At 33.8% G+C, this 22307-nt stretch overlaps 1 protein-coding gene across 4 annotated transcripts in view; it reads right to left on the reverse strand.

Annotated features, from left to right (window-relative positions):
* Positions 1-22307, reverse strand: part of HACE1 (HECT domain and ankyrin repeat containing E3 ubiquitin protein ligase 1) — a 115837-nt gene that overhangs the window by 89954 nt on the left and 3576 nt on the right. For 2 of the 4 annotated variants that reach the window (XM_077162510.1, XM_077162511.1), the window contains exons 2-6: positions 18916-18970; positions 16652-16741; positions 15301-15405; positions 7797-7872; positions 1777-1908 (exon numbers count right to left, since the gene is read on the reverse strand). In XM_077162510.1, coding sequence (XP_077018625.1) covers positions 1777-1908; positions 7797-7872; positions 15301-15405; positions 16652-16741; positions 18916-18970 — 458 coding nt within the window. The remainder of the gene's footprint in view (positions 1-1776; positions 1909-7796; positions 7873-15300; positions 15406-16651; positions 16742-18915; positions 18971-22307) is intronic. The other 2 variants (XM_077162512.1, XM_077162513.1) reach the window with 1 other exon arrangement.

Raw genomic sequence — 22307 nt, forward strand, 5'->3', positions numbered from 1 at the left:
AATCCATCAGCACAATGAAGTCAGGCAACTATAATCTTCTGAGAATACACTTCTTCAAAGGCAGTATATCTTGACTTTAAGGAATTCTCCATTACTTTACCACACCTGCTTTAGGTTGTAAACCATATGGAGTATATTATTCTTATGCTAACTAATCTTCAATAACTTCAGGAGGCAATTCTAAATTCTTTTTAATGCAGCCTGTATTGCACATGTTTTGAACCAAGGTTTTCTTAGTAATTGTTGCTTCTGCTGAAGGCAACTAAAATTATCTTTTGAAGCATTATTTCTAGTCTGAATTCTACTTTTTTTCCTATAGAAGTTCCTAGGCAACAAGATAGGGTTGGCAAGTCTTAATAAATGACACTCAGCTCATCTGTTATAGCAGAGTGTGTTTATGTTTAAAGTAGGTGCTTTTCTGTTCTCTGAGCGGCACTCATTCTCTAATAAGTAACAGCTGCATTTAAAAACCTCAGTCATTCAAGAGTAGGACATTTCAGATCATTTATTTTTTCCACCTACAAGACTTTTTTAATTTTATCACTGACAGTGATAAAAACGAGAACTAATGAGAAGGGATACTCCTTGAAAATCCTGAGATATTTTCCAAATGATAAGACAAAATATAAAAACAACCACTAGTGTTCAGATAAAAAATAAAAACAATCATTGGTGTTCAGATGAAATTTCAGCAAAGAGAAAAACAGTCCTATATTCCTCCTTTTCTCCAACCCCTATTAAACATAAGATAAACAACATCAACCTTTGCCTCACTACCTTGAAGAAGTTCAATATTCTATAAATTGAGGTCATATATGAAGAAAGGATCTAAATGTCTAGGACCCTGCATCCTGAACTCGCATTAGCAAAAAGCATTCGTAGAGATGGAAATGCCTATTTCATCAGGAATTCTTTAAAAGAAAGGATAAGCTTCAGAAAGTATATGTACCCCCCCACACACACACACACACACACAAAACCCTCTTGTATATCTGTAGCTGGTGGTGGTGATTTTTGTTGTTAGTTGGGTTTCGATTGTCTTTATTGTGGCTGTCAAGAAATAACTAACATCCTATCATCAATAAACATTTATTTAGCACATTATAGGTACAACATTATAGAACGTTAAATGTGAAAAAAAATCTTGAAAGTTATCAGGAAATGAAATTGTACAAAGGCAGAAATTCAATTTAAAATGATAAACTAACAATCTTTGTATAAGGCAGGCAGAGTCTAATGACAGAGGAAACAGATTTCAAAAGCCAAATATTTGTACATAGGAATAACATGAAAATATCACCATAAAACAAATGCATACTTTCAGAAAGTAAAGTAAGAAAGAGAACTATTAACTCTTGTAATTGCATATTTACTAAGTAGAAAAATATGATCATCTAAATTGAGCTATTTAAGCAATGCCAGTGCTCATTTTCTAAAACTGAAAACACAATAAACGTAATTGTTAAAATTATATGTGAAAAAAATTTAAAATTATATGTGAACATATTACATTAAAAAATCGGTATATTTATTAAAATCTATGAATCAGAAAGAAAACTGAAATCCTATTAAGAAATATTTAAAAGACTTAAAAGCACTAATTTCTATCCCCTCTCTCCACACAGAATATACTTCTCAGAAGTCAATATAATACAGAAAATAGAAGGTTTTGCTATGATGCTTCAGGTTCCAAAGTACGTGTAGTGAAAAACTTCAGGAACTCAAAAATTTCAAAAACAAACACATATAACTTAAAGTCCGCAGGGGTGAATTTACCGTCTTGTGACCGTTCTGGCAGGCCACATGTAGCGCTGTCTGCCCCATGGAATCCTCAACATCGACGTCACTAACGTGCTGCACGAGATCATGGAGAAGTTCTGTCCGTCCATTCACAGCCAGCCAGTGTATCTGTGCAGCCATTTAGTTATTTAACATTTGTACAAGAACGTTTCACATGTAAACAGCAGATCAGTAAACCTATTATTTCTCAACTATGAACATCATATACAAATAAAGATATTTTAAGCCCTTATTTTTTCCAATGTGTTTATATGAGGGAAAAGTATGCATCAAGATGTAGGTTACACCACCATGTATTTTATAAGTATCCTAGGCTTAGAAATCCCAAACACTCTACTTCTTAAATGACACTGAACTCTATGCATAGCTTGTCTCTAGAAAAACAGTGCTAGATAATTTTCCTTCCTCTGAAGTATATTTAAGTTAGACAGTAATTAACAGTACTATAATCTATCTTCCTTTATTTTACAAGTAACACATGTATCTCACATAAATTAAAAAAATATATATAGGGAGGATAAAATAAATATAAAACACTTGTAATTCTACATTCAAAGATAACAACATTAAAACTTTGAACTACGTATTCATTATTTTTTCCATTATAAATATACCATGAGATTTCTGTTTTAAAATAGCAGATTGAACACATGCATTAGCTTCTACTTCTTTTCAACACCCCACTGAAATGATAGTAAAGGTGAATATTTATTTGATAAAACTAACAACACAATAAACATAATTGTTAAATGACTGTGAACATACTGCATTAAAAATTTTGGTATATTCAACTACTAAAATCTATGAATCAGAAATAAAATTAAAAAGTATAAGAAAAAAGTAACTAAAGAATACTTTTTCTTAAAGGACAAACCCATTAAGAAAAAAAAGGGGCAGAAGACAATAGCAACAAATTTTGGAAGCCACGAAGTAATACCTGACTCACAAGAACAAAAGTGGAACCCTAAACCAGCATTAGAGAAGTCAAGAAAGGAGGTGATTCAGGTCAGAGAAGTCTCAAAATACTCAAGGATTGGTAGTACGATGCACCTCTCGAAATAGGGATGAAGTGGAACCAAACAAAGGATTCGATGATGGTGTATTTAATAAGACTTAGACTTTAGATTCTCATCCATGGTCAATGACTACCCCTCTTTAACTCCAACAAAAGGCAAAGGGCTTTCAAATAAAGGGTCTTAGATAGGAGACTCCAGGAATATTGAAGCAAGAGTACCAGACTGAAGAAGGGAGATTAAGTGCAAGTTTACAAACCAAATACTGAGACTCCAAAGCTGATCTCCCCTACTCAGTTCCAGAATGTGAACATCTTCCCAGCTTTTGGTAGAGCTTTGTTTAGGGAAGTAATGAGCTCAAGAATAAGTGCAAGAAACCACTAACACAAAGATCCTAAAGGAAAATCATCCTGGCAAATTACCCTACACTGAAGCCTCTAGTAAATAAATCTCAATCATGCAGACAGCTTTCAAATAACTTTTTAATGTTCTACCAGACATATGACAAACGCATCTCATCTGAAAGATTATAGAAACAAAAAGCAAGAATTAAGGGTAAAATATATATATATGAATATTTAAGGAAAAAATTTTTTTAAAATAAACTATATTTAGTACTCTCAGAGAGATAAGATGCTACTTGCATTCTAACAAGAACAGGATGACATTTTAAAAAGAGTGGGAAAAGAGTCCTGTTGGAAATTAATATTGTGACAGAGACATTAAAAAATAAGAAAAGAAAATTTATAAGCTAATGTTGAAGGAATCTCACAGAAAGCATAAAAGGCAAAGAAATGGAGAAACAAGAGAAAGAAGAAGAAAAATTAAAGGTCTGGTCCAAGAGGCCCATTATTTAAATAATAAGAATTTCAGAAGGAGAGAATAGAGAGGGAAAAGAAAAAAGAAGTGGAAATCATTAAAGAAATATGTGAAAATCTCTTGTGAGTTTCCAGGTTGACAAGGTCCCACTATCATCTATGAAAAAAAATGGATAAAATAAACCCAAATCAAGATATAAGTTCATGAAATTATAAACTCAGAGGACAAAGCAGATTCTACAAGTTTTTAGAGAAAAAACAAAATAGGTTCCATATAGAGAATCAGGAATCAAAATGGTACCAAACTTCAAAAGTAAAAGCCAGAAGACAATGAAGCAATGTTTTCAAAATCCTAAGGAAAAATGATTTTCAACCTAGAATGTTGTTGTCAGTTAAATCACCAAATAAGCTTGCACAGATTCAAGTCATATTCAGATGTACAAATGTCAACACATTTATCTCCCATGAACCCTTCTCAGGAAACTACTGGAAGATGTATTCCAGCAAAATGACAGAAAAGCTATCAGTAAAGACAGACACAGGACCCAAATATCACAGAACACAAAATAAGACAAAGGCAAAAGGAATCTCCAGGATGATAGTGAAGAGACAACACAAACATTTTGCAGCAGGCCTAGAAATCAATTAATCCAGTCTAGAGAAGACAAAAGGATGCAGAAGAGACTTCTTCAAGACATAATCAAGAAGACGAAAGTTACTAAATTCCTATGAAGAGGATATTTACAAAGCTGAGAAAGAGTTTGGAAGTAAATTAGTGAGAAGTACTTGGAAACCTAAATAAATAAAAGAATAAAGCCAGAAACAGAAATAAAAGGCATAGAGTTTGGAAAGGAAGAAATAAAACTCTCTTTGCAGATGACCCGATGTCTATATAGAAAATTTCAAGGAATCTACAAAAAAAAAAAGCCAAAAACAAAAACCTCCTAGAAAAAGTGAATTCAGCAGGTCACAAGATATAAGACCAACCACAGATACCAATTATATTTCTATCTATTAACAGTAAACTATGCAGAACTCAAATTAACGACACAATGCTATTTACAATTGCTCCAAAAATTTTAAATACTTTAGATACATGCTTAAAGCATGTACAAAATCTATGTGCTGAAATTTATAAGACACTGAGGAAAGAAATCAGTGACCCAAATAAAAGGAGAAACATACTGTTTATTGACTGGAAGGCTCAAGTCAACATAGTAATGTGGTCAATTCTTCTCAAATGAATCTAAAGGCTTAAGGCAATTCAAATCAAATCAGGCAAGATTTTGTATAGATACAGACAAGCTTTTTCTACAATTTATATGAAAAGGCAAAGGAACAAGAATAGCTAAAACAATCTTGGCAAAAAATAATAAGGTGGAAGGAATTACTCCACTTGATATTAAGGCTTACTACATAGCTATAATAATCAAGAAAACGTGTTTTTTACTGAGGGACAGATACATAAATCAATGGGACAGAAAAGATCAAGAAACAGGTTCTCACAAATATCCCCAAACTATTTTTGATAAAGGTACAAAATCAATTTAATGCAGAAAGGACAACCTTTCAACAAATAGTGCTGGAGTAAGTGAACATCCATAGCTTTTTTAAAAAAAAAAGAAAAACCTCAACCTAAATTTCACACCTTACACAAATATTAACTCAAAATGGATCATAGACTAAAATGAAAACCATAAAACTTTTAGAAAAGGAGCTAGGAGAATATTCAGGCTCTAGAGCTAGGTAAAGAATTCTTAAACTTGATTCCAAAGGCATGAGTCATAAATGGAAAAACTATCCTATAAACTGGGCTTCATCAAAATTAAAAATGTTTACTCTGAGAAAGACCCTGTAAAAGGATGAAGAGACAAGCTACAGACTGGGAGAAAATGTTCGCAAATCACAAACTTAACATAGCATTAGTATCTAGAATGCATAAGGAATTCTCACAAACCAATATTTAAAAAAAATCTATTTAGAAAATGGGCAAAAGATATGAACAGACATTTTACGAAAGAGGGTATACAGATGGAAAATAAGCACATGAAAAGATGCGCAACATCATTAGCCATTACAGAAATGCAAATGAGAACCACAAAGAGATAAGATATTACTACAAAACTCCTCATAATGGCTAAGATATAAAATAGTGATAACACAAAACTCAGGTGAGGATACTAAAAATATGCACCACTCATACACTACTGGTAGGAATATAATATGGTACAGCCACTCTTGAAACAGTGAGGCAATTTATAATAAAACTGAATATGAAATTACCATACAACCAGCACTGCAGTCCTGGGCATTTATCCCAGAGAAATAAAAATAAAAACTTATGTTCACACAATAACCTGAATACTAATGCTTATGTTTATAGCAACTTCACTCAGAATAGCAAAAAAAATAGAAACTACCTAGATGTCCTTCATCAGATGAACAGTAAAAAAAAGTAGTATATCCACACCATGTAATACTATTCAACAATAAAAAGGAAGAAACTATCGATGCACACAACAAACTAGATGAGGCTCCAGGGAATACACTGATCAAAAAAAAGCCAATCCCAAAAGGTTACATGCAGTATAATTCTATTTATATAACATTTTTTAAATGACAAAATTTCAGAAATGGAGGACAGATTAGTAGTTCCTAGGAGGTAACCATGCAGGAAGGGGAAACGGTGGTTATAAAAGCAACATAAAAGATCTTTGTGGGGTAGAACAATTCCGAATACTGACTGTGGGGGGGGTAGATACATGAAGCTACACAGGTAATAAAATTGTACAGAACTTAATTCACATACAAAACTGAATACAAGTGAAACTGGAAAAATCTGAATAAAATGGGTAGATTGCATGAAATGTAAATATCCTCATTGTGATACTATACTATAATTTTGTAAAATGTTACTATCAGGAAGAACTGGGTAATGTACAAGGATTTCCCTGTATTATTTCTTACAACTGCATGTGAATATACAATTACCTCAATTTTTTTAAAAAAAGGTAATTACTGACCAAAGGAAAAACAAAGTGTGCATGAAAGAAACATAATTATAACAACTTAGCTATGAATAGTCTTTATATAGTCAAAAAAGTGAAAAATTAAAACTAACTAAAACTCTTAATGACTACATCGGAAGGCTGTGGGGAAATGTGATTCTCCGTGGTGGGGCAAGGGTAAGAAGGACAGTAATCTCATCTTTCCATCTTCCAAGTCAATAAATGATGCAAAAAATAAAAAAGCACCAATATTAATGTGTAACTTAGATACAGAGAGACAAAATTTTTAAATTCATTAAAATAATTGAAAGGGATTGCCTTGAAAGTGGGAAGTTTGGGGAGTAGTGGAGGAAGGTCAAGAGACTGTTTTCTACTAAACGCCTTGAAGAATCATTTGACTCTTTAAACAAGATGCCTGATAATTTTGTAAATAAAAGTTTTATTTTTAAAATCTAACCCATATCCCTTAAAGTTCAGGAATGAAGCAGCACAACTATCAGATGAAAATTTATGTGTTTAAACCTACTATGTTAACACTGGACAACTTATCATGCCAACACTAAACAGTATCTTAAGGATAGAGATCTATGTCATTTCCATGGTTCTATAACTTCCTATAGGGCCTACCACATCACTACATAGCCTATACACTTTCAGAACATAGTTTTTTCTCACAGAGTAGGAGTTATATTGTTAATATATAATAATATCTGAATTTTCTCATGACCTGTGGATTCTATATAATGATTACCTAATGTTTCCTTCTAGAACAAGGAAAGGCAGTATCCTTCATTTTACATGATTGAGATTATTATTTAATAAGCCTTTCATAGAATAGTTCAAATCATAAGCTCATACAATACAGATCAGTAGATATACTCAAAGTCGTCCTTTTAAAGTCTGGGACAAAAGCTAGGGAATAAAACTAAAAAAAGAAATAAAAAGTCATAAACTTAAGGAGGAGAAGGAAGAAAAATAGTGATGGATAACTTCTAATAAGTAAAGCTGAAAACTGGCTCTCAAATCATTCAGCATCTTCTTCAATAAACTCCAAAGAAGTAACTTACAGAAACATTTGGACTACACAATACAATCACCATCAATTATAATTTTCTATAAAGTACTTTAAAATCGCAGATAAAATTCTTAGCACTTACTGCTGTAAGGCCTTCATTATTACAAATGTTGACATCAGCACTGTATTCTAATAATTTGCTCATGCATTTCTTCTGCCTATAAAGAAAAAGAGACAGTAACAAATATTTTAACTGGCACTAGAAAATATTCAAATGACAATTATTTTACTGAAATATTAACTACATTCAACATTCGTTGATGGCACATCAATTTATAACTGCAATATTTAAATAAACACTATAACATTTGAAATAACATATAAAATGACTCAAAGATAATCAGGAAAAAAACAGCAGAATCAAGTTTTCATTTCATTGGGGACAAATTAGTCATTCAAAATGAAGAGAAATTTCTAACATTGACTATTTGGAAAAGTAATTTTCATTCAAAATATAAAACAATATAACTTTAATGGAAGAGGAATGGATATAACAAAATTAAATCCCAATTTTGTATACTATAGATGACTGCAAAATATTTATTGCTAAGATGAGTTATAAAATCATAACCACAGGTCAAAATCTCCCTGGCAACATGGGAGATGACCTCCAGGGATGAGTTTGGCCCTGGCACCGTGGGATCAACAATGCCATCCTGACCAAAAGTGGAGAAAGAAGAGTAACAAATAAGTTATCAATGGCTGAGAGTTCAAATAGAGTTGAAAGGTTACTCTAGAGGTCACTCTTACGCAAGCTTCAGTTAGACACTGCTACCTATCATAACCTGCCAATTCACAAACAAAATCATTCCAGCCAATCCTAAAGAACACCTAAGGCAATACATAAGATTCTACAAAAGTTCCATGCACTAGGTTAACTTTCCAGAAGCCTACAACCTCAGATGGGTCCCTGGACCAGATAAGTCCTGAAATCTAGAGGGCCCAGCCTCTTCAAAACATCACCTAGTTCCACCTCCCTACTCCATATTATTGACAGCCTCTGAAAAAGTTAGAATGGCCATAATCCAAATACCTCTAAACAGTGGGAAAGAAAGATCAAAGGTGATGGTGGAGTTATACAGAGAAGGTAGGGTTTAACAAATGAATATGACTGCTGAATCATTACGTTGATATTTCTTTTAGTCTCCAGTATCTTAGAGCAGCTACAAGTAAAAACCTAAAATTGTGGAATTGTAATCCACACCAAACTCTGAAATTTGTTCTACAACTAACTGCTGTACTGTGTTTTGAAATTTATGTTATTTTCACAAAAAAGAAAAAAGAGTCGACTGTGATGATAAAAAAAATATTTAAGCCTTCTATCCTCCTATGTTCTGGAACAGACAGAAGGAAAAATCTGAAACGATCGTATGGTAGCCCATGACAAACTCTGGGATCTGTCCTGTAATTGCTTGTTGAAGAGTGCTTTTAAAACTATAGCTCTTTTCTTTCTTTGCTTTGTATATACGTTACACCATTTTAAAAGTTTGAAAAAATAATGATCACAAAATTAGTGTCCTTCTTATTTCCACTACCCACTTCATTTTGCTCACAATGTTTCTTCTTAGCCTGATACGTTACTAGTTACTATTAATATACATTTCAAATTACTTTCACTAATGCAACCAATGGAGATTCCTTTGAACTACATGGAGCCTCACACATTGGAAGACTCATTTTTGGTTGGTATCACTCATGTGGCAATCAGTTGTGAGCTCTGCTGTACTGTGACTTTCTCAGGTTTCATGTTCTTACACCTCAATTTTGTTATGAGGATTAAATGATGAAACAAATGGGTCTTAATCCTATTCCTGAAGGCCATACAGGGAAAGTCACAAAGACAGAAAGAAGCCACAAAGGGAACAGACAGAAGCTAAAAGTCAATGGAACTAAAAGTCAATGAACTCTGAAAAGATGAGAAGACAGGACAGGTCACCATGTGCATTGCCATGTGACAAAAGAACCAAGGACCAAGGATCTCCAGCAGTGAGCCCTAAAACACCTGTCTTCAGAAAGAAAGCATCACTTTAATGGCACCTTGATATGGACTTCTCCAAGCCTCAAAACTGTAAGCTAATAAATTCCCATTGTTTAAGCCAAACCAGTTATGTTTTTTGTTTTAGCAATGAAGAAACTAAAACAGCTCTTTGAATCAGGAGAGTGGGGTGCTGCTGTTTCAAACACCAAAAAAAATATGGAAACAGCTATGGAATTGGGTGATGGGTAAAGGCTGGAAGAATTGTGAGGCACTTGATAAAAAAAGTTCTGAAAAGACTATGGTTGAGATATGGATGTTAACGGTACTACTGATGAGGCCTTAGAAGGAAATGATGAATATGTTACTGGAAACTGGAGGAAAGGCAAGCCTGGTTTTAAAGTGGCAGAGAACTTGGCAAAATTGAGTTCTGATGCTAGATGGAAGGCAGAACTTGAAAGATATGAACTTGGATACTTAACTATAGTAAAATATGAAAGGAAAAGAATAAGCTGAAAATTGAATTCTTAAGCACAAAGAAATTAGAAATGGATGGTTTAGAAAATTCTAAGCCTATCTAGCGTGTGCTGAGACAAAGGCCAGAACCAACTCTATCTGGGACCTTCCTGAGCTTCCAGAAAGCAAGTGCCCTGAGAATAGAAATCCACATGAGGGTTCAATTGAACATGGAAGCAGTCAACCATTTCAATGGGAGTCAGTATTGGAAATTCAGTTATGCAGGAATGATAGGTGGTAAGTCCTTCTGTCTAATGGTTTAGATCCCTGTGAACTACACTTAAAGGTGACAGGGCTTTTGTGAAATCTGTATGAGCAGAACCACTACCAGCTGGACTGAGAAGGAGTGAAAAGGGATGAATTGAAAGAAGTATGACTAAAACAGTAGAACATGGAAAACTAAATCTGGACCAAAGAGATACCCTCGGGCCATGAGAGCGGACCTACCCATGTGCATGGAAAGGGCAAGTTCATATCTGCATTTGGAGGGGGCAGGCCATCTATCCTAGTGCATGGAGGAGAAATGACCTCAATGTTCTTCAGGACAAGTGCTGCCACCCCAGTGCTCAAGGACGGTGGGCCTGTGTCCCAGCGTTTTCAGATAGATGGCCACCATCTCAATGCTTAGAAAGTGCAACACTTTCACCCCAGTGTTCAGGAAGAGCGTGACTACTGTGTAAGTCCTTGGAAGGGTCGGGGCTGCCTTTCCATCAAGCCCAGAAGACAAAACAAAAATCCACAAATAACTCTCAGACCTCGAAATCTAATAGAATTTGTCCTTCTTGGTTTTGGAATTGTTTCAGACCCATGATTTCTATTTTCCTTCCAATTTCACCCTTCTGGAATGGGAAAGTTTATTCTATGCCCATCCTTCCATTTTATACTGGAAGCACATAACTTGTTTTCAAGATTTCGCTAGTTCACAGAGGGAAACTGTGCCCAGGCCAGATGAAATCCATAACCAATTTTGATGAGACTATGGACTTAACATTCTTACTGAAATAATTTAAGGTTCTGGGAATATTGTGAAGGAATGAATGTATTTTGTATTTGCAAGGTACAGTCTTTTGGGGAGACCAGAGTGTGGACTATGGTAGTTTGAAGCTAGGTAACTCAGAAAAACATGTTCTTAAATTTAATCCATTTCTATGGGTGTGAACTCCTTGTAAGTAGGATCTTTTTTACTTCAGTTAAGGTGTGGGCCAACAGAATCTGATAGGTCTTAATCCTATTACTGGTATCCTTTACAAGAAGAATGAAATTCAGACAGACAGAAAGCCACAGAGGGAGTAGCCAGAAGCTGAAGGTCAAGGAACCTGGAAGAGAAAGGAGAGGCCAGGAGAGGTCACCATGAGCAGTGTCATGTGACAGAGAAGTCCAGGACCAATGATCACCAACAGCCAGCCCTACAATGTCAAGCTTCAGGAGGAATGCATCACCTTGATGACACCCTGATTTGGAATTCTAACCTCATAACCATAAGCTAAGAAATACTCTTTGTTTAAGCCAACTGTATGCATGGTGTTTACTTCAGCAAATTTAGGATTCAAAACAATCTAGTTGAGTAGGTGTGGCATATTTCTCAGGGACTGGAGCCTAGCCATACTTAAAAATTTTTAATCCTTCTCTATATTCTCTCCCTGTCCCTCATACCTGCAACCTTACACACTGTTTCCCTTCCCCCTCTTGTCGTGGACCGCCCATTTCCGTAGCCCACCACTAAACCGCAACCCTTCCTGTTATGTTCTACACTTCCCTATTCCTAACTTCTGCCCTAAGCCTAGCAACTGCTTCTTAGCTTGTGTGGTTGGCTACCCTCCCCTGACGTACATGCCCCGACTCCACCCCTCCTCCAAACTGCATATAACCCGAAGCTCACCGAGCCTCGGGGTCCTTTAGCTACTGGTAGCCATGGCATAAGCTCGCACCGACAATAAAGTACTTTGCTTTATGCCTAAATTGACTCGGCTTCAGTTCTTGGGTCCCTCGGCAGCTTGCTGCCGAGCTCCGGCTGCGCCTTAGTACCCCATAAGAGATCTCTAACGAAACCCTCAGCTGCAGGAGAGTTGCCCCCAAGCGATCGTCAATCGGGAGACGACCGCAAGTAGGTAGTAATATGTATATATATCACACCACAAAGTATATATGCATAATAGGGCAATATATAGTACATAGTAGTAAACAGTAATTGATAGTATATTATATATAATAATGTGATGGGTATGTATACATAGCATGTAATATACAGTATATACAATATGTTTTATATATATATATATATATATATATATATATATATATATATATAACTACCTACTCACTATATCATAAACTTCTCCACACTACAGATTGTATCATAGTTCCTTAATCAATTCAGTACCAAGCACATTCAGGCATTTAGTAATTCTCAATAAAACTTTATTAATTATTAATTAAATATTCAATATCATAAATCAAGAGTTAGAATTCTTATTGATTTAAGCTTCTGACAAAGTATACAGACTACTTTCTTGTTTTATATTTTGCATCTAAAATGAAATTAAATATCATTTAAAATCAGCATTATAATCAAAAGAATGGAAGAAAATAAAAGCTGAGTAAACCTGTAAGTCCAAATATTTACAAAATTCCTTCATTTAACACATTGCTATGAAAACCTTAATAAATAAATCTTTAGTAATTAAGAGACAATACAACATAGTCCATAAAAATAAATATTTTAAATTGTTCAAAATTCATATGCGCTCGTTTGTGTGTCTGTATCTATACAGCTGGATTTCTAAAACCTGTTCAGAAGCCTGACATGAACCCTTAGACTAGTGTCAAAATAAACAATTAGCTGGGGAAGGGACTGAGGAAAGAAACTAGAAAAATCAGACAAACAAAAAGAGGGTTTAGGATAGGAGTTGTTGATGAAAAGCAGCAATCCCAGAGGTACAAGGCATGTGTAGGAAATAAATACATTCTATTTCTCTTACTTAACAGACATTATGTTACTTTCTAGAATCTGGGTAAGTCAAAACAATCAACTAAGTGAGTACCTATTTTGCTAAAAAATGGGTCTAAAATATTAACATTATAAAACAGGAGGGCTCTGCTCTTTAAGAACTCACCGACCCCAAAAAATAAAAATTCACACTTCAAATATGACTAATAACTATACACAATAACTTTGGAGTCTTGCCTTCTAACATTCTCATGCAATCAACAGCAATGCTGCATCCCCCTGTACAAGGAAGCACCTAGTTTCCTGCTCAGATATTACAGCAATTATTAAACATTACAGTAATCCAAAAGACACACAACCAGTCATACTAGTGTTCTGTGGCAAATTAATGGGGCTTGAACAGGAAAGAAAGGAAGGCAATCCAGTCAGGAAATATGTACTACCCATTCGACAATGACAACTGAGGAGACATAAACAAAACACTAATCCTCAAAAAACAGATGGAAAGTAAAGAGGGCACAATACCCCTATGACTTCTACTTAGTCTGGACAAATCCAAAAGCATAAAGATAGTATCATAAAATGCTATTTCTGAAAACATCAGAAGCTACAGGAAGTAAAGAGTCATTTAGCAAACATTTACTAAGTACCTCTAAGTTGCACAAGGCCCCCATTCAATAAAAAATTAAAACCAAAATGTTAAAGTACTGAAAGCCAAAAAGCAATCTTTACAGAAATAAAAAGGCATCCAAATTAAAGGAAGGGTCATGAACTTTTATTCCTTTTCTCTTCACTGACTTGCATCTGAATCAAGTAATATCTGTCATACTTCTTCACCTATAAAGCTTAACGGCATCCTTCAATTACTGTTGACAGATACGGTGTTTAAAACTATTTCTTTTCTACATGCTACTTAAAAAGCCTTTGTTTCTGAAAAGAAAAAGAAAACACTACTGAAAAGTTTTTTTAGCAGACCAAGAACATCCTGTCTTTCAAGGATAAAACCTGTTTCTTGGTCCTTTAGCTGAACGCATCTGACTAAGCTGCCTACTACAATGACAGGAGATTTGTTTTTATCCCTGCTGTGACCATCTGTCCTTTCATGTACATTTGTTGAGAGAGAGTACTGAGATATTTAACTCCATATAACCATTTTCAAAGAGCTATGTCACTATCCTACTGGCAGTTGGGATAACGTAGCACTGGACCTGAAATCAATTCAGCTGGGAAATAAATGACATTTCTGACATGCTACAACATACCTAATGTAACTAATAATTATAAAAACAATTGTTTAATCAGCATGTTGTTACCTATTAGAACAGTGGTTCACATGATAAAATCAGGAAATACAACAGACTAAAGTTAGGGTAATGAACTATGCCTTTTCCCTGTTCAAACTAGACATCACTATGGTTCTTGTCTTTTTGGTGCCACTTTACAGATTTTTACAGAAGCAAAAATCTGACCTCAGATTTACGCAATGGGCAATTTTAGCCCCACATCCATCTTACTTACTAGAATCCCAACTTGGAATATAAAACAAAACTATCTTCAAGAGAAATGAAAAGACACACATTAGGAATGTACTTTTAAAGAGTTTTATAGTATTTTTAAAAAGTTGATAAATATAAGTTCCTCAAGTCCTGAATCAAAACCTACTTATTTTCATTTTAGACATAATTCTAACTATTTTGGTCTGTTTTCTCAGTTCACCAGAAGTTTAAGAAGTAAAGAATAATGGTTGTGACACCTGAAATTTCCAACAGAAAAGGAGTGCAAAACCCATACAAAAGTATAACAGGCTTTAAAATTGCATACAATGACATAATGACATCCGTAATGATGACCAGAGAGTTATCAGGAAATGGCAAAAAACTATCCAATGTGTTGACATTTTTCATTTTGTGGAAATGTTACTTTTATCCACATTGTTTAAAAAGGCTAGTAAGTGCATTATTTATTTAGAGAGATTTTGTCAAACATAATTAAAGTGAAAAACAGTTTGGGCACTGAAAAGAGAAAACTACTCTTATCTAGAAACTTACTCAGGTACAGTTTATTCTCAATTAATTATACATAAACTGGGTACAAGGAAATTAAAATTAAATAAGCAATTTCAAACTACCAAAGGAAACAAAAATTTACCCATTTCTGGCTGCCAAGTGAAGAGGTGTACAACCTGAAATATCTTGATAGTTAGGATTTGCTCCTTTCTTTAATAGCAGAACCAAGCATTCCACCGATCCACAACTAAAACAGTATTAAAAGACAGTTCAAATACATTTAATAACCAGCCATAGCTCACATAGCTTAATTTTTTTCTAAGTTGTATTAAAAATATTATTCCTAAGGTCCATTTTACCTACAATTTGACTTAACTTCTGTCACAAACAGTAAATATCTTTACTTTTATGATGTACACTCTACCATGAAAGCTATATAGTATTTGAGAAATTCAGATAAAGTAAAATAAAGTATTATTTTATAAAAGAAACAATACAGTATTCTCAAATTTTTTTAACCTCCCATAAGTCAAATTTATTGTGAATGATTGATTTTAACACAGCTACCAAAATCCTGAAAAGAGGAAAGATATCAAGTGATTTACTGATAATACACTGGAAGATTGTGAGCAAAAATCAATCTCCCACTGGAAATTTTAGATTGTATATATGTTACAGAATGAAAATTAACAGACAAAACAAAGGACTATATAACTATAAACACTATTGCAAAGAATGGACTATTGTTAATAGTACAAGTTTAAAAACATTCTTCCATGAATTATAACAAATGTACCATACTAATGCAAGGTTTAAATAATAGTGAAGTATACAGGGTAAAAATATATATAATGTAAAAGATGGACTATACTTAGTAGTACAATTTTAATATTCTTTCATCTATTGTAACAAAGGCATCACACTAATGCATCTATTGTAAGAAAGGCATCACATTAATGTCAACAACAGGGGGTGTATGAGAATGCTGTATTTTTTACAAGAGTTTTCTGTAAACCTACAACTTCTCAAATTAAGAAAATAAAAAATTTTTTTAAATCAATCTTCCACTTAGTAAAATATATAAAGCCAGTAACATCAAATATAGTTAACATATCATAATATCACTGCTAATTCTAACTACCCTTCTTATACTCTGTGTAAAATCCTATACTGTGGGATAAAAGAAGAATTTTGGCAAATGACCTCTCATATGCATAGTAAGTAAAAACAATCCCCTGCCTAACTAAACCTCATCTGATCTACAACAAGCTAAGACAATAGTGGATATGAACCTTTCTTTTTTATCAGTCCAAATCTCAGTTAAAATTCATTTAGAGATAAAATCTAAGCATAGCACATTATTCTAGAAGGGAATAAAGACCACTCAGCTATTTTTTCTCATTTCTTGCCATAACTGTGGGGCAATGCTGATTCAAACCTTCCTGATCCTTCCTCTAGACAAGAATTTAACCCAAAAAAACCTTTACTCTTACTTTGCGGCAATGTGAAGCAAGCTTCTTTTCACACGTCCAAAAGCATAATTGACATCAAATTTGGAATTTGACAGTAGTTCAGAAACAGACCTATAAGAAAAGAAAATTAAAAGTCAATACATAAGAAAATAGTTTTTAAGAATATAAGAAGTCAATTTAACTGCCCCTTAGGTACTCTAACCACTTACACAAAAGGTTCTGTCCCACATCAACCAAAAAACAAGGCATAATTCTTAAATGTACAGCATTGTAGTCAGCACAATATAATCCAAAAAGGCAAATACCTTGACCAATAAACTGGTGCCGAAGGTTCCCTACTTTGCTTCTTTGGCAAAGATATCCTCTGAAGATACCAAACAGAGTAAGTTAGCTCAGTTTTTCCTACATTCTTCTGAAACAATGGGAACAGGGTAGCTGCTCCTCCCTATCAGAATTTTGGTGAGATTAAAAATAATCAGACAAAAAAAAAATTCTGACTTATTATACCAGACAGAAGTTTAAAACAAAACTTTTATAGGGATGAACCCGGCCCTGGCATTATGGAATTGAGAATGTCTTCTTGACTAAAAGGGAGAAAAGAAATGAAACAAAGTTTCAATGGCTATGAGAATTCAAATAAAGTCAAGAGGTTACTGGTTCTGGAGGTTAACCTTATGTAAACTTCAACCAGATACTGTAAATTGCCACAGTACGCCAAGCGTCAACCAACAGTATTCCTGAAAATCATAAAGAATATCCTGGGCCTTATCTAAGACTCTGTAAAAGTTCTAGTTAGCAAATTTATTTGTTTTTAGAAATTTAAGGCCTCCAGATTATTTCTATGCCAGATAAACCCTGAAACCCAGCGGTACCAGTTTCTCCAAGAATGGAAACCAGTCTCATTCCTCTATCCCGTAAGGCTGACACCTCTTTCCAGAATGAAAAAGTTAAAATTTTCACTACTCAGATATCCCTGAAGATTGAGAGAATTATCAAATGAGAGGGAGGAGGTGTAACTGAGAAATTAGAATTTAACAAATGATTATGATTACTGACTAACTACAAAAAGACACTTCTTTTTTGTTTCCAGTGCATTAGAATAGCCAGAAGGAAAAACCTGTAATTGCTGAGCAGTAATCTAGTAGCCTTGGTCTTTGATAATGACTGTAAAACCATACAGCTTTTATCATATGACTGTATGATTATAAAAATTTTATGACTGACACTCCCTTAATCCGGTGGATAGATGAGTAATAAATACATTAAAAAACTATATAGATTGGGAATATGGGGAAAAAATACTGCTACATAAATTGTGGTCAATAGTCACAGTACTACTTTAATCATCTCTCATCAATTGTAACAAAGGTAACTATTGCTAAAAAAAAATAGAATTACAAAAAAAAGCGTTATCAATTATAACAAATCTTCCACACCAATGCAAGTGTTGGTGGTGGGGTATTATATGAGAATCCCATATTTTATGCATGATTATTCTATAAAGCCACAGCTTCTCTATTAAAAAATTTTTAACAGAAAAAGTTAAAAAAAAATCATTTATATTTTCAACTTGTGTCAAACAATAGTTTCTCTTTACTCTCTTTTCATTATACCCAATTACCCAATGACTAACCAGCACAGAGCTACACCTGCTCCAACTGTAAATATCCATCACATAGCTAGCTAAATATAGCTCATGTGTGCCTCTGTAAAAGAGAATACACCAATAAAAAGACCATCAAATATTGTGAGTTACTAATTATATCCCAAGAATGGAGTCATCATATGGTAAGCATGTTCATGTTCATATGCTGTTGTGTTTTTAAAAAATTTAAAAATTTTTAAAAAAAGACCATCAAAGCAGTAGCATATTAGGGAAATAAGGTGTTCCTTGGTCCTAATCTGTTGCTATTAAGATTAGCAATGACCTCTAATGAAACCATCACAACATTTTCTTCTGTCAGTGATCAACCAAATACTTGACTTAACATCTGATAATGCATTTTAAAAATCTCTTTACAACAGAATTTTAGAGCTGATATGGATCTTGAAAAATGGTGCTCTTTATCTTATAGATTTAAAATTATACCAGGGAGGTTAAATTATTTACCCCAGGCAATATCAATATTAGGAAAGATTCTGAGTATTTAAAACAACACATAGGATTGAGTCCATGACCAAATCATGTGTGTAAGTATGTGTATGTGTGTAAGTATGTGTATGTGTGTAACATATACGTAGATTTATACTTCTCAAAAAGTATAATTTGGGAAAGAGGTACTTACCTGTGTTGATCAGCCATAACCATTGGCATTAAGGTATAAACAGCAGTTTCATTATCTGGGTAGTAAAAAGAAAATTAATTAATTGATCTCCTTCAAAGTCAAATCACCTATGACTACTTTTTCCAAGGAGTAGTAGTTAAGATAAGAGTTTTCTTAACTCTATATAAAAGACAAGGAGAGGAAGTAGAAGAGGTAAGGTAGTACAGAATACCAGAAGTATTATAAAATTTACAGTAGTGCAGACTTTCTTATCTCTTCTATTGTTTATCCCTTCAACATCACCACAAAAGTGTTGAGTTTCTATATTTAGAGGAAAATTGGAGATCTGATATCTTCTGCAGCTTAAACAACTGAGATTTCTTTCACTTCTAAAGAGATGGTTATAGAATTCATGCTTTATAGTATGTAGTATAGAAGAATTTTAAGTATATATGGATATTAAAGATATATATGCTAAAATAATTTTAAAATCTTAAATATACATAGTACTTTCTTTTTGCCAATATCATAAAAGAATTTATTTCAGAAGCTTTTACGATTTTACATTTACATATCACTTTACACTAACCACATTTTTATCTGTTTTAGAATAAATTTATGAAAAATTATCCAAACAAAAGGTTAAAAAATCAAGAACATTTATGTCACATTTCACATATAAATTTTAACTTGTGTTTTGAATTTATTTTATATTACTAATGGTCATATATCAATTCACGCATTTTAGAAGTCTGTATTTTTTAATAATACTTACAGAGAAGTAACCCTGACAGCCTCCATTTAGCCCTTTTAAAGTTACTACTGATGCAAAAATTAACAAGTGAGAGCTTGAAGAGAAACAGGATATTTGCATAGAATCAAAGTATCTCCCACAAAAAGAAGTAAACATTAAACTTCCCCATCTGGGGAATTCCTGATATTCCTGCAAGCAATGTGGACAACCAATTAAATAGGCTGAGCCCTCGATCCTGGGGTTCGCCCCTATGAAACTTATTTCCGCAAAGGAGAAGCTAAGCTTACTTATAATTATGCCTAACAGTCACCCCCCAGAGAATATCTTTTGTTGCTCAGATGTGGCCTCTTTCTCTAAGCCAACTTGGCAAGTGAGTTCACTGCTCTCCCCTACATGGGACAAGACTTCCAGAGGTGTAAATTCCCCTGGCAACCCAGACAGAACTCCTGGGACAAGCCAGGACCAGCATCATAGGACTGAGAGAGCCTTCTTGACCAAAAGGGGAAAGACAGAAATGAGTAGAAAATAAAGTTTCAGTGGCTAAGAGATTTCACACAGAGTTGAAAGATTATTCTGGAGGTTATTCTTATGTACTATATAGATATCCCTTTTTAGTTTATGGTGTATTGAAGTGGCTAGTGGGGGAAGTACCTGAAACTGTTGAACAGTATTCCAGTAGTCTTGATTCTTGAAGATTTGACTACATAGCTTACACAATGTGACTGTGTAGTTGTGAAAACCCTGTATCTGGTGCTCCTTTTATCCAGGGTATGGACAGATGAGTTAAAAAATAAGGATAAAAAAATAAATAAATAATAGGGGAGGAAGAAGGGGAAAAAATTGGGTAGATTGAAATACTAATGGTCAATGAGAGGGAGCAGTAAGAGGATGGGATGTATAAGTTTTTTCTTTTTTCTTTTCCTTTTTCTGAAGTGATGTAAATGTTCTAAAAATGATCATGGTGATGAATACACAACCATGTAATGACATTCTGAGCCACTGACTGTATACTATGGGTGGGCTGTATGTGTGTAAAGATTTCACAATAAAAATATTAAAAAGAAAAGGAAAGTATCTTCCCAAAATATATATTAATTACAAAGGAAAAATAGTAATTTATAGTGGAGAACCCAAAAGACACCACCTTAATAAAGTGATCAAGGATAGCATTACCAGAAATAATAATAAGGGCATCATCTAGTCTCTAATATGTTCCACATACTGTATGGTACGTGGAATGTTACTTTTGTAATCCTCTTAACAAAATGCCTAGCTTTAATCATGAGAAAACACCAAACAAATCCCCAAAGGAGGGCATTCTACTAAATAACTGACCAGTCCTCTTAAAAAATCTCAAAGCCACAAAAGACGAGGAAAAATTGAAGAACTATCACAGTTTGGAGAAAACTAAGGAGACAAAGTGGGTTCCTAGATTGGATCTTAAAACAGGAAAAGGACATTTGTGATAAACCCGGTAAAATTCTAATAATGTCTGTTATTTAGTTAATTGTATTACACCAATATTAATTTCTTAGTTTTGATAATTGTACTATGATTTATAAGATGTTAACATCAGAGGAAGCTATGGAAAGGGTGCATGAGAACTCTGTACTATCATGCAACTTTTCTGTAAATGTAGAATTATTTAAAAATTAAAAAAATTTTTTTTAAAGGGAAGAGGAACTGTTATAGAATGTCTTAAGAGATGAACCAACGAGCTATAGTATTTGGACCCTGTTTAGATTCTGGTTCAAACTAACCAACTGGAAGGGACAATTTTGAGAGGGAGAAAAAAAACGAACATAAACTGGGTATTTGATAATTAAAATTATTGTTAATGTTTTGGCTATGATAAAATGGTATTGTGATTATGTTTTTGAAAACATAATTGCTATATCTAGAAATATATACTGAAAGAGGAGCAATTTTAAAAGCTACTATCATTTCTTCAAATTTTTATTATTTTATTAATTGCGAGTAAACAGTACTCACTAGGACTAGCAACATTTATTCTTTAGTCCTAGTTGACATTCACAAGATGACAGTGTGCAGATGCAACAACTCTCTCATACAAAAATGAAATAATAAATAATCTCATTAATAACAGCACGATATAAGAAAGGCACTGCTCCAAACACTTCATATGCATCATCTATTATTCTTAAAACAACCTTATGAGGTAAGTACTATCATCATCTCCATTTTACAAATGAGAACACCAAAGCATTAAGAAGTTAATTAAGTAACAAGCTGCGTGACTGTGGCATATTCATGGCTGAGGTGGAATACAAACTTGACTGATTTCAGCGCCCCAGCGATAAGAAATACATCTTACACTGCAACCTGGTATAAACTATATACAACAATGAAAAGGTTCACAATGTAATACTTATTCTTAATATGTGCAATACACACTAATTTGCTTTATTCTATTTCATTTCTTTAACGCTGATTACAACCCACCAAATTGTTCTCAGTAACTACCAATGAGTCATTACCAGGAGTCAAAAAACACTGCATTAGACCTCCCTTGGCATAGCAACCAACATTCCTTTTCTCATATAAAACACACCCCAATCAAAATGAACTTCTAAACCATGACAGTTTCAATTAGTTCACTCCATGATAAACAAAGCCGTTTAGGAAATACTCTTATTTA

This window comes from Tamandua tetradactyla, chromosome 5 (assembly GCF_023851605.1).
Source record: "Tamandua tetradactyla isolate mTamTet1 chromosome 5, mTamTet1.pri, whole genome shotgun sequence".
Classification (NCBI taxonomy): Eukaryota; Metazoa; Chordata; class Mammalia; order Pilosa; family Myrmecophagidae; genus Tamandua; species Tamandua tetradactyla.